General features: G+C 34.1%; 1 protein-coding gene across 2 annotated transcripts in view; it reads right to left on the reverse strand.

Annotated features, from left to right (window-relative positions):
- GPATCH2 (G-patch domain containing 2) overlaps positions 1 to 13436 on the reverse strand; it is a 123531-nt gene that overhangs the window by 89018 nt on the left and 21077 nt on the right. For both annotated transcript variants that reach the window (XM_048057480.2, XM_048057481.2), the window contains exons 4-5: positions 12362 to 12544; positions 11210 to 11289 (exon numbers count right to left, since the gene is read on the reverse strand). In XM_048057480.2, the coding sequence (XP_047913437.1) occupies positions 11210 to 11289; positions 12362 to 12544 (263 nt within the window). The remainder of the gene's footprint in view (positions 1 to 11209; positions 11290 to 12361; positions 12545 to 13436) is intronic.

A 13436-nucleotide genomic window follows, 5' to 3' on the forward strand; every position in this document is an offset into this window, starting at 1 on the left:
ATAAAAACATTTTTTACTCTTAGCATTGCTATATAGTAAACTAGCAGATTACAGATATAATGGATGCACTCTAACACAACACAGTAGCTTCATGCCTATTAACCTAGCATTGAAAGAACAATAAATGATTACGGACCTACTTCTCCAAGGTCCCACAGCCTCTCAATACATCACCACAACTAAAGCAGAGAGTCAAACTGAAACTTCGCATATTCATTAGAGATTCTGGGTCTACTTACTGTACTTTAGGCCTACTTTAGCCCCCCTGAAATAACCACAGCATGTAGAGCGAGTCCAGAGGAGGGCCATAAGGATTGTCAGAGAGCTGGAGCACCTCTCCTATGAAGACAGGCTGAGAGAGTTGGGATCGTTCAGCCAAAACAAGAGAAAGCTCCAAGATCTGGGGAGAACTTATAGCAACCTTCCAGTAACTAAAGGGGCCCTACAGGAAGGATAAGGAGGGACTCTTCATCAGGAATTGTAGTGATAGGACAAAGGGTGATGGTTTAAAACTAAAAGAGGGTTGAATTACAATAGACAATAGAAAGAAGTTCTTTATTGAGAGGGTGGTGAGGCCATGGAACAAGTTGCCCCCAAGTTGTGGATGCCCCATCCCTGGAAGTGTTCAAGGCCAGGTTGGATGGGGCTTTGGTCACCCTGACATGGGAGGTATCTCTGCCCATGGCAGGGGGTTGGAATTAGACGATCTTTAATCCCTCTTTCAATGCAAAGCCCTGTGCACAAATCTTGGTCTCCAGAAAAAAAGCAAAATAAGTTCCCTGACCGAAATCTTGAAAAAAACATCCAAACAGACCACTCAGTGGAAAGCAACTCCCCAGTCCATAACATCTAAAGGAAAAAAGACTATAATGCAATAATTGGATAACTACTGGAATTTGTTACTAATGAGTTATATCAGCCACTGATGTTTTATCATTTTGTGTTGCCTTAATGTACACATATTTCAACACATTTTTTGGGGGGGTAGAAATCTTGTTTACAAGCTTCTCGTTTTGAAAACACAATTGCACTGAGAAGTTATGAGAACCTTCTTCGATGAAAAAAATGCATTTTCTTAAAAAAAATCAAAATAAATAAATATTGGGAAACAGTAAGGTCTGAGGAAGATAATATAACAAAGTTCTGAGAAACTGAAAGACTTTATATGAACTTGAAATTATGATAATGTTTTTCTAGTACTACAATTGTTAGATCTCAGTTCATTTGCAGTTCTGTATCAGTTTACTTCATTAAGTATACATTATATAAGCTATGGTTACTGAAGCTTTGTTAGTTTCGTTCCTCTTATTGCTTCTTCCAAGCACATGATAAAAACAGTTACTCTTTCTATACACTGACTGTCAAGCTGCTGCTTTCAAAGGTAATTTCTTTCTGGATCTTTCCAGTTATTAGCACTAGTTAGGTGATCTCCACTGTCCCATGACAGTGACAAATACTTATTTAAAGCAATTAAAACAGACATCATATTTATAACAGTTTGCTTAAGGGCAAAACCAAACACAAATAATATCTTTTTTAGGCTCTCCTTCTAATTCTATGGTAGCTCACTCTGCCTTCAGCACACAGGCTGTACTCTCTACAACAGAGTATATACCTCAGAATAAGAGTCCTAAGGAGACTCTAGATAGATTTAGATAATTGCTGGAACCTCACCCTTTCCAGAATCATGAATTGAAAGTTTCAGTGATTTTGAGTATTTTTGTAACACACACTATTATAAGGGAAATAGAATAACTGGTGAGTACTGATTTTGACATTTTAAAGAGGTAATATCTATGCAACTTACTCATGAAGAGTTTTCTAAATAGATGCATTACAGCATATATATACTTTTGTAAACACTCTGTGTATGTGTATTAGATTTATATTTGTACACAGTGTAAGTAAGGCCTAACAAACAGAATGGAATGTCCACAGAAAAATAACAAAACTTTGAGAGACATGAACATATTGACACTATTTTTAGATGAAAAGGTAAGACCTGTAATTAAAGCCTGATCTTTGCCTAAGAAAACATCTGTTTTCTTTTCTGTGTAATTAGTGAAATTAATGAATTCCAATCCATCCACACAAATGATTTTTTTTAAAGCCTCTGGAATCAATCACTTCAAAACCCAAGATGCTTTCAGCTATACAAATTTACCAGTAAGTGATACTGTAGATCAAGTTCAAATTATGGATGTCATTTTTTCATAGTCATATTTGAAACATTTCCTAACCCTTTTCCTCTGTTCTGCCAACACTGACATTTATATTACAAACAAAACAGATTTGTGCATTAAGAAATTTGATGCGTCTACATACTACATCAAGCTTCTCATACATAATTCTTGACAGAAAAGTGACTAAAAGATCACATTACTTAACTGGATCAGAACAGGAAATATGCTTATTGGTAGATTTTAAAAAAATTAAGGCTATCATTCTCTGACACATTTTATTATATACAGAGCAGGAAACTGCTGAACAGTGAACACAATTCCACAATGCAGATTAGTAGATCAATCATTAGTGAAAGTGGTGAAAGTTTTCTGTTAAAATATTTTCTTCTTCAAAAACCACCAACAACAAAAACATTATTTTAAGAACGTGAAAAGGCAGATTATCACGCTTTAAGAGGTCAGTACTGGATAATTAGATAAACTATATACAGTGCTTTAGTTATTTACAGTCTTGCTGCTATAAAGAGACAACAGAAAGAGGCTTTTGTCATACTCTGGTCATACGTGTATTTTAATTCAAAGAGGCAATTCTGATTGTCTGCACTGAAAGTCTTCAGCTAAAACCTATGTATCTGTTCATTTACTATAATTCTTTCAATCTTCCTCTTTGAATCAGGGAGATGTGCAGGAGAAAGCCAGTGAACAATCTTGTAAGTACTTGTTTTATGAATCTGGCCCTCAGTCAAGAAGTTGCAGTGGAAAGTCTTTTAATCACCTTCTCATCAGAATTTACTGGATTGTATATAAGTTCAAGGGTATTAAAATGTGCAAAGGAGACCATGAAAAAATGGCTAGGTTATAGATTTTAACTTCTTAACTAGAAAATTGACTCAAAATAGATTTTCTAATTTACAATGAATCAAAAGAAAAAACATTAGACCATAGCAAAAGTGGCACAGATGTATCAAAAAGCAAATGAATAAACATTTGAAAAGATTTATTATAAGAAATTGTAATAAATTTTGGAAAGATGAATCGATTTTAGTTAAAAGGTATAACTGACAATTTATTGGGCGGGAAGATGCATTATTTTCCAATTGTTATCCACCTACAGTAAAACTGATTTGTGTCCTATTGTATTTTATGGAAAAGGAGAGAGCAACTTTCAGTGATTTAGATTAAATGTATTAATCATAACCAGGCACTGTGAACTATATATCTACTATTAAAGAAGATTTTTGACATCTAATTCTGTAGCAATATTTTGGCTCTGTACCACTCTTCCTAAATCCAATTCCTGCTACAGTTGGCAGATTTCTCCCTTTTAATTTTATGGGGCTTAAAGTAGCATTTAACCACCCAAGCGGTAAATAATGCAGGATTAGAAATATTTAGTGTTTTGTTTCCCTTTGAAGAGTACTAATCCATCAACCTCCAAATATTTTTAAAACATTTTCCACATTCTAGTAATGTTAATACAAAATTCAGTAAAACACCCTACGCAAATGAAGCTAAATTTGTTTTTCTACAACAGAAATCACATTAAAGCTTAAAGAAAATTTGCATATACATCACTGATATAAGGGAATTAATTTAATAAAGATATCAGTTTGTATACAATGAAAGCTTTAATAAACCCTTTACAATTTTAAAGTATTATTTGAGATGTCCCTATTACATAGTTTATTCACTTTCTGGCGAAATATAGGAAAGTATTCTGTTCTCCTGAACACGGGATAACAATATATTTTAAAATATTTATGCCCAACTTAACACTGAAATGCCAGCTTTTCAGAAAATTTAGTTTTTATGCAGTCATTTTTTATCTTTTACTTAAGAGCTACATTTTAGCGCACAGGAAAGCTGCCTTATTGTAACTTTCACAGACAATGCTCTTAAAGTTATTCTAGGTACTGTAAATTGTCTTAAATTGCCTTAGGCCTACATCAATGATTAGATCCCAGATTTAAAAAGAAACAAAGACAGGAGTATGACAAGAAAATCTCAATCACCACACAAGTCCTTTCTTTTTCAAAAAGTGCAGTAGCATAGAACAAACAAGCAAAAAGGTTTCTTCTCTCCAATTTGACTCCATTCTATAGAGAATAAAAAAAAATCAAATTACTGTAGCTATTTGTTTAGGTCTTTGTGTACTAGGTCTTTTAGAGTTAAGCAATGCAACAGGAAGAGGTCAAGGGAAGAAGAAAAATGGGACACGTTTTTTTCCTAATGCTCTTAAAGTTGATTTTATGAGTGTTTTAAAAATACCCATCTAAAACAAGACAGTTGCAAGAGTTTGGTCATCAGTTGGAAGTAAAAAATGCCTAAAATAGACAATTTTCAGTTCTCAGAACTGAGGATGTTTCTCCCTTAGCCTTTAAAACTACTATCTGCATGAGTGTTAAGTCAACGTTGAGAAACAACAGAAAATGGAAGTTATTTTCATAATTAGGCATACAGGTTTTAAAAACACCTGACAAATGAGGGACAGTTAATACACAGAAAAGGATATATGAACAACTAAAATCATGTAATCAGAAGCAAGTTAAAGTTTGCAATTTTCTGAATCAAAGTGCAAGCGGCTGAGTAAAACTTTTTTTGAGCAGTTATCAAAACTGTTGCACTGAAAGGGCTCATGTGGTTGGTTATGAGGGTCTACAAAGGTCTCTCACTTCACTTGGAAACAAACAAAAAAACCAACAAATACTGTGTCCTAAGTGAAGGGACAATAACTAAAATGCAAGGACCAGTAATTACTTGAAAGGCTCCAACTCATTTGGATCTGTTGATGTCAGCAAACCTTTTTTATTGTCCTGTTTATATACCTGTTGTCTTGTTTTTGTTTTATATATGTACATACATTAAATGTTGTCCTGTCCAATATATCACATGTAATTCAGTAATAGAGCAAATGGTTTAAGTACATACAACACAAAGACCATTATGCTTTTGAAAAGATCATACCAGCACTATATATAGGCTTTTCCATTGAAAAATATCAAGAGACCACTAAATGCAGGCATTTCATATTTTCCTGTAACTCACCTCAAAACCTGAAGCATTATTAATTGACTGATTACCTTCACGAAATGGCCCTTCCACTCCAGGATTGCTTATAACCATTCATATAAAATTGGCATCACAGTCTGTGATGTTGAATAAACGTATTTAAGTAAGTATTCATTTCTGCAACTCATTCTATTTGAGGATTTCAGAAAAACATCCTAAACAAATCATACCGCTCTGTAAAGAAAAGGATCTGTTCTGTCTTCAGTTTCAAGTTTCCTTACTGAAAATACCACAAGATATCAACTGTCAGCAGAGTCAGTCCTGAAAAATTCAGGGAACTTTCTTCCCTCCTCAAAACCATGCTCACATAAGTATGGTTTTGTTTTTTTTTTTTTCCAAGTAGTAGCTATGCATGGTTTGATGATACCAAGGTGCTTATAGCTTTTCATTAGACAATTATAAGTTACACAAAATACTCTGCAGGTTAAAACAAACATAGGTTGCAAGGCAGACTATTAAACCATTCAGATTTAATAAAGGGTAGATGGAATTCAAAGTACTTTGCATCACTGACAACTATAGTGACAAAACTGATCTTCTAATTCTGGTACACTACCTTGAATGATCACACAATATTTAACTGTGCCTTGAGTGCAGTACCACTTCAAGGAATACTAAACTGCTATGAAATGTGGTACAGACACAATTACGATTCTTTTGATGGGTAATTATACAAAGCAATTACTGAAGTCACTAAGAAGCACTTACTCTTCCATCGGGCGCTCACCATGGCAGGTAGAACAAATTATATCAAGTTTATGTCAGTATATGTGAAAGCTTTAGCAAAAATGCACTTAAATTAATTTGTGGAAAAAAAATAATTTCTTGTTATGTGAAATACATGGCAGGTGTAAGAACAGTAAGCAGTTCTCCAATACACATTAGATACATGAAGTTAAGAACATTGTAGATAAGTTGATATCATCCTCAATGTTTACACCCCATTTTTGAAACCTACATCGTTTATAATGGAGCTTAGAAATCTGACAGCAGCTTTTTTCTTTTGCTTTCTTAAAAAACAAAGCTATTTCAACATGATCAAGTTCTGAAGTTTAGAAGACTGCTATTTGACTCATTCTTCAGGAACACTAGCATTTTAGCCAACAGTGACTGAACACTGCAAGAAAGATCTGTGAATCTGTAAAAATGAAAGGTGGGGTCTAACCTGCCGTTACAGCAGCACCTCCTCTGCTAACAGCCTCAATTTTACCTCCGTCTGAAAACCCCTAGCTGCAGGGACCACATGAATGCAAGAAGCCACCAGCTCCACAAGAAAGTTTGTCCTTCCTTCCTTTCTATGTCATGAAACTAAGATACTGAGTTAACTAAAGTGAAAATTAAAAGAGCATGCCTTATTCACTACATTTTTCATAAGTAGATATGAATTGAAAACAATTACAAAACGAGGAGAAATCACAACATTAAAAAATTAAAAGGAAAAGTGGAACAAGAAATGCTTCAAAGTAGAGTTAAAAATATTTTTGGTGACAAGCAACGTAACAAAAACTCATTATAAAAAAAATAAGCAAAGGCTCCTACTCACTTAAAAGCTAATTCCTTCACAGCTTTAGCAGCATAAAGTTTCTAATGTCATCTGCATACACAGAGGCCTAATATTCCTGATCTTGACTGAGAGAGGCTGGAATCCAACATGAGTTTATCTTTGTTACCACACTGTTTTGATATCCTGCTAGATAAGATAGTATCTAGTATCATCCATATCATCACCTAGTATCACTCAGTCTTCTACAGAGTTTGAAGTAGAGACTATTGCTCCAAATGACAGAAGTTGTCATGTGAAGAAAATAAGTGAAGTCTCACAGCTAAGTTATTTTATTCACTTAACTGAAACTAAATTGTTTTATCTGACTGCATGTCACACATTCAGTGTGAAAGAATTGTCCATAAAACCAAATCAAATTTAAACTTGAGAATTGGTGTTTTTCCCAAGAGTTGCAGCAGAGAATCCATGAAGAGGCTTCTGACTAACCCTGTAAAAACAATGCTCAGCTTGCTTTTTAAGGAAACATTCCTTTAGATCTGTAACAGGGTTACTCTTCTGGTATCACTTCACTCAATTTCCAAAATACTTTGACAGGAAAAAAAATGCCCGAACACATTTGGCTTTTTCTTCAGTTAGAAAAAACTTAGCAACTGATTTTCTTATTTTGAGAGCAGTTAAGAAAAAAACATGAGCTCTCTCTAGTTCTCTTCACTTTTTTTTTTTTTTTTTTTTTTTTTTTTTAATAAAAATAGAAGCTCTTATCTTGGAACTTTCGAAAAAGTCGCAGCATTTGACAGACATACCCCAGACGCTAGATCTTTGGATAACGGGTATCTAGAATATAGGTTTCATTCCTTGCACACTTTTTGAATAATTGTAACTACATATAGTCAAGCCCAATACTATAGTACAACTGTGCTAAAAATAAATAAAATAAAATATAAATAAAATCCTACAAATACAAGATTTAAAATAAGTTTTCTTCAATACCATGAAAATCGAAACCTATGACACAGACAAAAATAATGGATGGAAAAATAGGCAGAGCTGAGAGAAAGCGTCATTGTTATTGGTCATGCTTTTTGCACTTTAACCCAGTGAAATCACTTCCCAGGTATTAGCCCAGACAGAGAATCAAGGCTGGAAAAGAAAACATGTAAGAGACCTTAGACAGAACTCTACAACATCTCTCCCTATCCTGGCCAGCGAACTGTATTTAGAACCAGGTCACATGCAACTGCATAATTCAACCAAACACAACCAAATTTCATGCAATATACGTTAAAAGAGTTTGCTAAATTCTGGTATGATTTGAAAGTACTGGTATCATGTTTCTGACTAGAATTTCAAAATTGCTACTAGAAACATGACACAGGCAGGCACAGGCATGATCAAAACCATAGCCACAAGTCTTTCTATTTCTTTTCCAAGAATGTTCTGTTACAAATGATGCTATCACAAAGCAAAGCAACAGAGACATGAAATGGCAGACATTATAATTGTATGCCAAAATATATGCCTTACAAAGTATTTAATTTGTGGATTCCATAAAAAAAAAGACACCTTTCTTCAGTAAGCAGATTGAACAATACAAAGGATAGAAGCACTTGTGATGATTATCTTCATTTTCTTGCTCTGCTTTTTCCTACCTTCTTTATGACAACTCATTCAACCTGCACGTTAGGTTATGCAAGGATTTCCACAGTATTTGCATTGCATTTGCATGCTTGGTTTTTACTTCTCTCGTTTGACCAGTGTTATACAATTATTTTAAAAAGTGTTTTGACTAAAAGGCAATAAACCGATGATAGAAAGGCCCAAGAGTTTGTTTAAGTTATACAACTAGTCAATGAAATGCAGAAAGAGCATCTGGACAAACTGCGTATCAGATGTGGCTACTTCAAATTAAAGTTCACTGACTGGTCAGCAAAGAGCAGCATTTTTTCCATTGCTCTCAGTTCCCATTGCTTCTACAACTGGGGGTGAGAAAATGACCTAAAGCTGGTAGTTTCCTTAGTATATAGCAAGTAAAAATCATACCCTTAGCCTGATGTTTCTCTTACACTAAGGCACCTAAACAATTTTTCCTAGAGGCTGATGATCAAGGTATTATCATAGTTATGTATTTTGCATTCCCTCAACCAGTAGTCTCTTCAAGACTTCACTAGCTGCTATACTCATGAACCTTCAACAAAATCTTTCCAAAAAAGTTTTAGACACACACAGACTGTTTGCAAAGGGCTATGTATATGCTCACATTTCCTAGATAAAAGTAACACTTTCTTAGACTGAATAGAGTATGTTATATATCTGTTCTAGGAAATATATCTTGGCAGGAAATTCCATTTTCTATTGTGTCTCCCTTAAAAGTCTGTATATGCAGTGATACAGACATCAGACTACTTACTGTTAAAAATGAAAGAAATAAGTCACACCACAACTCTATTCAATGAGTCTACAGTGTTCTTTTCTCAGGATATTAATCTTTCTAAAAGCATTCTTGCTCGCCTTCACTGTTACCATCTAAGAGCAGTAATTACTTCTTGTTCTATGTTATCAGATGTCACAGGTATTAAATGACTTTTTGTTGCTGAAGTATCTAAAAAAGATTTTCTTTAAGAAGCAATCACTGACATAAGTAGATGAGCTCTGGCCTATACAGCTATGTTTGCAAAGATAGACGCAGCAGACGTGCCCACAAACATAATCATTACGAAGGTCAGAAAACTCTGTATTTGAAGAGCAAACTGCACATCCTTTCTATATGTGCACTCCTGGCTAAACATAGTGGTTTAGGTGAGTTCACATGTCAACTTTGTTTCACAACGCTACGTAAAAGATATATTTAATAACTGGAGGCAACTGAATTACCAGTCTTCAGTAGATCAGCTTGCATATTTGTTACAAAGGGAAATATGATATCATCTTTATATACGAGAGATCATGACTGGAAGACAAAATGGGCTCCTAAGGACAATCCAGAAAGTTCAGCAGAAAATAAATATTAGGGGTTTTTTATTATATATACACATTCACAGTATATCTTCATCAACTGAAACTTAATCACCTTTTTACAATTTAGAGGAAAAGGCCTTTTTAGGGTAGTTAAGCCATGTATCATCAATACCATGAAGCTAACCTATCAGTTATAATAGCTCCTATAAAATACCAGAGTGAAATTGCAATAAGCCTAGAAAATGGGCTACAAATCCCAGATATGCTCAAGCAAGCACTGAACCAAAAATAAAAATAGGTAGATAGGAAACCAAGAACTAGACAGCATTCATCTAATTCACGACCACTAACAGCAAAGATCATAGGCCAAGGTTTTAAGGCACCTTATTCAGCTCCAAATGGCAATTATCGGACAGAGGGTTCAATTATAAAAACCGTCCCTCTTCAAAATGAGTTAAATTTCTACCAGTTCATTTTTATTCCCTGCACATACAATAGTTCTTACATTTCTCAGAAGCACCTTATTTTGTTCAACTGAAAACATGGAAACATTTAATATTCTTAAATAGAGAACATTGATGCCACAGTATTTATCACTTTAATAAATATATCCCAGCATAAAAGAGTTTTCCACAAGTCTTCCTTGTTTTCCCAATACTATTCTGATAAGAAAGGAACAGACTGCACTACAATGAATATCTGTTAACATTTTAAATTAAGATATCAACTCTCTCTTCTCCTCATGCCCTCCTCCAAAGAAAAAAAAAATATCTTAGAAACTCATTAGAATCTTACTTTAGAGAAAAGCTATGGGGAAAATGCAATGACTTAGATTATATATAAAAGCAAAGACAGCTGGATTTTTTCCTTCACTTATAAGTATTACTCCTAGAGTTGGAAACACTAAAAAAAAAAACAAACAACTCTCATGTGTAGTCATAGCCTTAGAACAGTCTCAAGTCCAAAGGAATTTGTGATGTCTGTTACAGGTGTATCACTACCTGGCTTTATGTTTTTTGTATATGCCCACTCCTTTAGTCAACCAACAGAATTTGTCAATCAAACAAAAGAAAATAAGGACAAATTTTCAAAGCAGACCTTCGAAAGGGAAGAATAAAAAATAAAAGTCAGTATTATAACACATACCCATCCTAGAATACTTTCAGTATTAGATAAACTTGAAATAACTTCGGTTTGATTTTCTTTTCAAGAGGGGAGAAACATTTTCATACACACATGATATACACTGAAAATTTTATTAACTAAAAGAAAAATAAAGATCCTTTCCCTTCATGAAGTGCGAATAATTACTGATGAACAATCTCAGACTGTTTCTGCCATTCAAGTACTCAGAAATATTCCATAGCAGTAGTGACACCGTAGTCTTACCTTTCTATTACCTATGTGTAACACTAGGAAACAGGCATGAGGAATATTCCTTTATAAACCAAAAAAGCAACAATAGCTCATACAAGCTTATAATAATGAAAGGACCTACCAATGCATTCTGGTTTCCTGAAGCCTTTTTAATGTTTCTTGCTGGCATTCCATGAAGATGACTAAATCTACTCTGGAAACCTACAAATTAGAAGGAAGGAGTGATTAAAGAATATTTCCTATACACCATACAACCAAGAAAATTTATCATTACATATCAATCTACTAATCTAACTTCAAATATCTTCATTAAAAAAATCCCATAGAAACAAAGAACACAGAATGGGAAATATGTAAGAAAAGCTAAGCTGCCATGAAAATGAAATCTGTCTATAGATGCCATCTTGGTTCTACACACAACTGGCTACATAAGCAGAACATACCAAACTACAGTAGGAAAATGATTTTGCATCACTTACAAATGTATTAGTACCAGAATGCATGTTCACCACATTTAATCCTTAGACCAAGATCACAGAAAAAAATCGCAAGCATCCAGAAAATAAGTCTCACAAGAGTTCAATGCATTCAGTGTGCAGAGAAATAATTTAAAGTTGATTTGACCATTGCTTACATAAAAGAATGTGAAAGGAGATCCTTGTGCAAGAGGTACAAAAAAATTCTGTGGCAACAAGCTGAGGTCTGACAACTTCAGTCTTGAAACAAGAGTGGATACCTAGCTGTAAAAGCAATCAAATGCTGAAACAACTTACCATTGGACACACTGGATCCACAGCTGTTTAAAATATTTTAAAGTAAATATTGGATAATTTTCTAAGTAACAACCCCAATCCTTACTCTGAACCCTTACCTCTTCTCTACAAACAATAAAGCTTGACCATTAAAGCGAAGCAGATGGTCACACTAGTTTTTCAAACCTGTGAATCTATGAATTTATATAGTCTGTTCCTGGCTTTCGTGATGTTTAGAACTCTAAAGATTCGCTTTAAATAATGGTTATTTCTTTTCAATGCAAACATCAAGACAATAAATAAAATAGTAGGCTATAAAAATAAGCCAAGTATTACACCTTCTGACTATCCTAATCATTGACAGTTTCTGACTATTTCTGCCTAATGATATCTCGAAAATTCAAGAAAAATTGGTAATTCCAAGAACTTGTCAACATTCAGCACATTCTGTATAACCCACAGACACCTTTCTACTGTACCCAAGTGATTCCACTGTTTGCATATGATTGATTGTTACTTACCTCTCCTTCCTGAATGGGACATAAGGGGGAAAGTACCCGTTAAGATACTTTCAAAGACTGGATCAGGCAATTCTCTCTCCAGTTCTGTAGAGTCTTCTTGTTCCCACCACGGAATGACCCCCGTAATTCCACATGCTCCACCAGATTCATTTTCATGAAACCAATCACTCTGCTCATCATCACCTGTGTGAGGACAGTACCCCCCAGTTCCCCCAAAAGAGGGAGGAACAGAGAAGATAAAAACCAGATGTTACCATCAATAAACACTGACAAGACAATTATTTCTTTTGCTTTTTATCTGTACAACAATTACTTGTATATAGCAGTTCTATTTGGAAAACGTTTCTCAATAGTATGACAAGCGTTGCCATCAATGAAAACACATAAAATGTAATGTTTTAAAACCAATTTACAATAGTGAAAAAACAATAATAAACTAGTTAATTCTTTGGCAATAACTGCAGGGAAATCCATTTAAGCTACTGCACTTTACATATTAACAAAAAACAAGTCTTATTTTCCAGCAGGGAATTAAAAGGTATAAAACTGTGAAACTAGTTCTTTGCAGTTGATAATGGTATATAATTAGCTTAATTTCATGATTTGTATGGCTAGTAAGAGGGGAAAACAATCATGAACAGATGTGACTAAATGAAGTTAATCTGATTAAGTTCATTTAGAAATAAGTTTTGAAAAACTTCATTTTAAATGAAAACTGACAGTATCACGTGATTGAGAATTACACTGCATTATACTACAAAGCTGGTCGTTTTACTAGCATTTATAGATGTACAATTTAAATACATGGCAAAGGCAAAAGACAAGACTGAAAAATCTGATCTTGAACATATTTCATATAAAAAACCACCTGCAATTAAAATAAATTGCTATGTTTGTTTTTAAAACATGTTCTTTTAAACAAAACAGGTATTCGATAGAATATCAGAAAGTAGCCTCATGAGACTTGGCAAGTGTCCTTTCTTACACTCAAAAATTAGATTTCAAAGGGTGTGCTCTGTATTTTAACTCTTCTTCAAAGTATCCAAATCGTGACTCACTATTTCTGCACATAAAC

This window comes from Anser cygnoides, chromosome 3 (genome assembly GCF_040182565.1).
Source record: "Anser cygnoides isolate HZ-2024a breed goose chromosome 3, Taihu_goose_T2T_genome, whole genome shotgun sequence".
NCBI classification, from domain to species: Eukaryota; Metazoa; Chordata; class Aves; order Anseriformes; family Anatidae; genus Anser; species Anser cygnoides.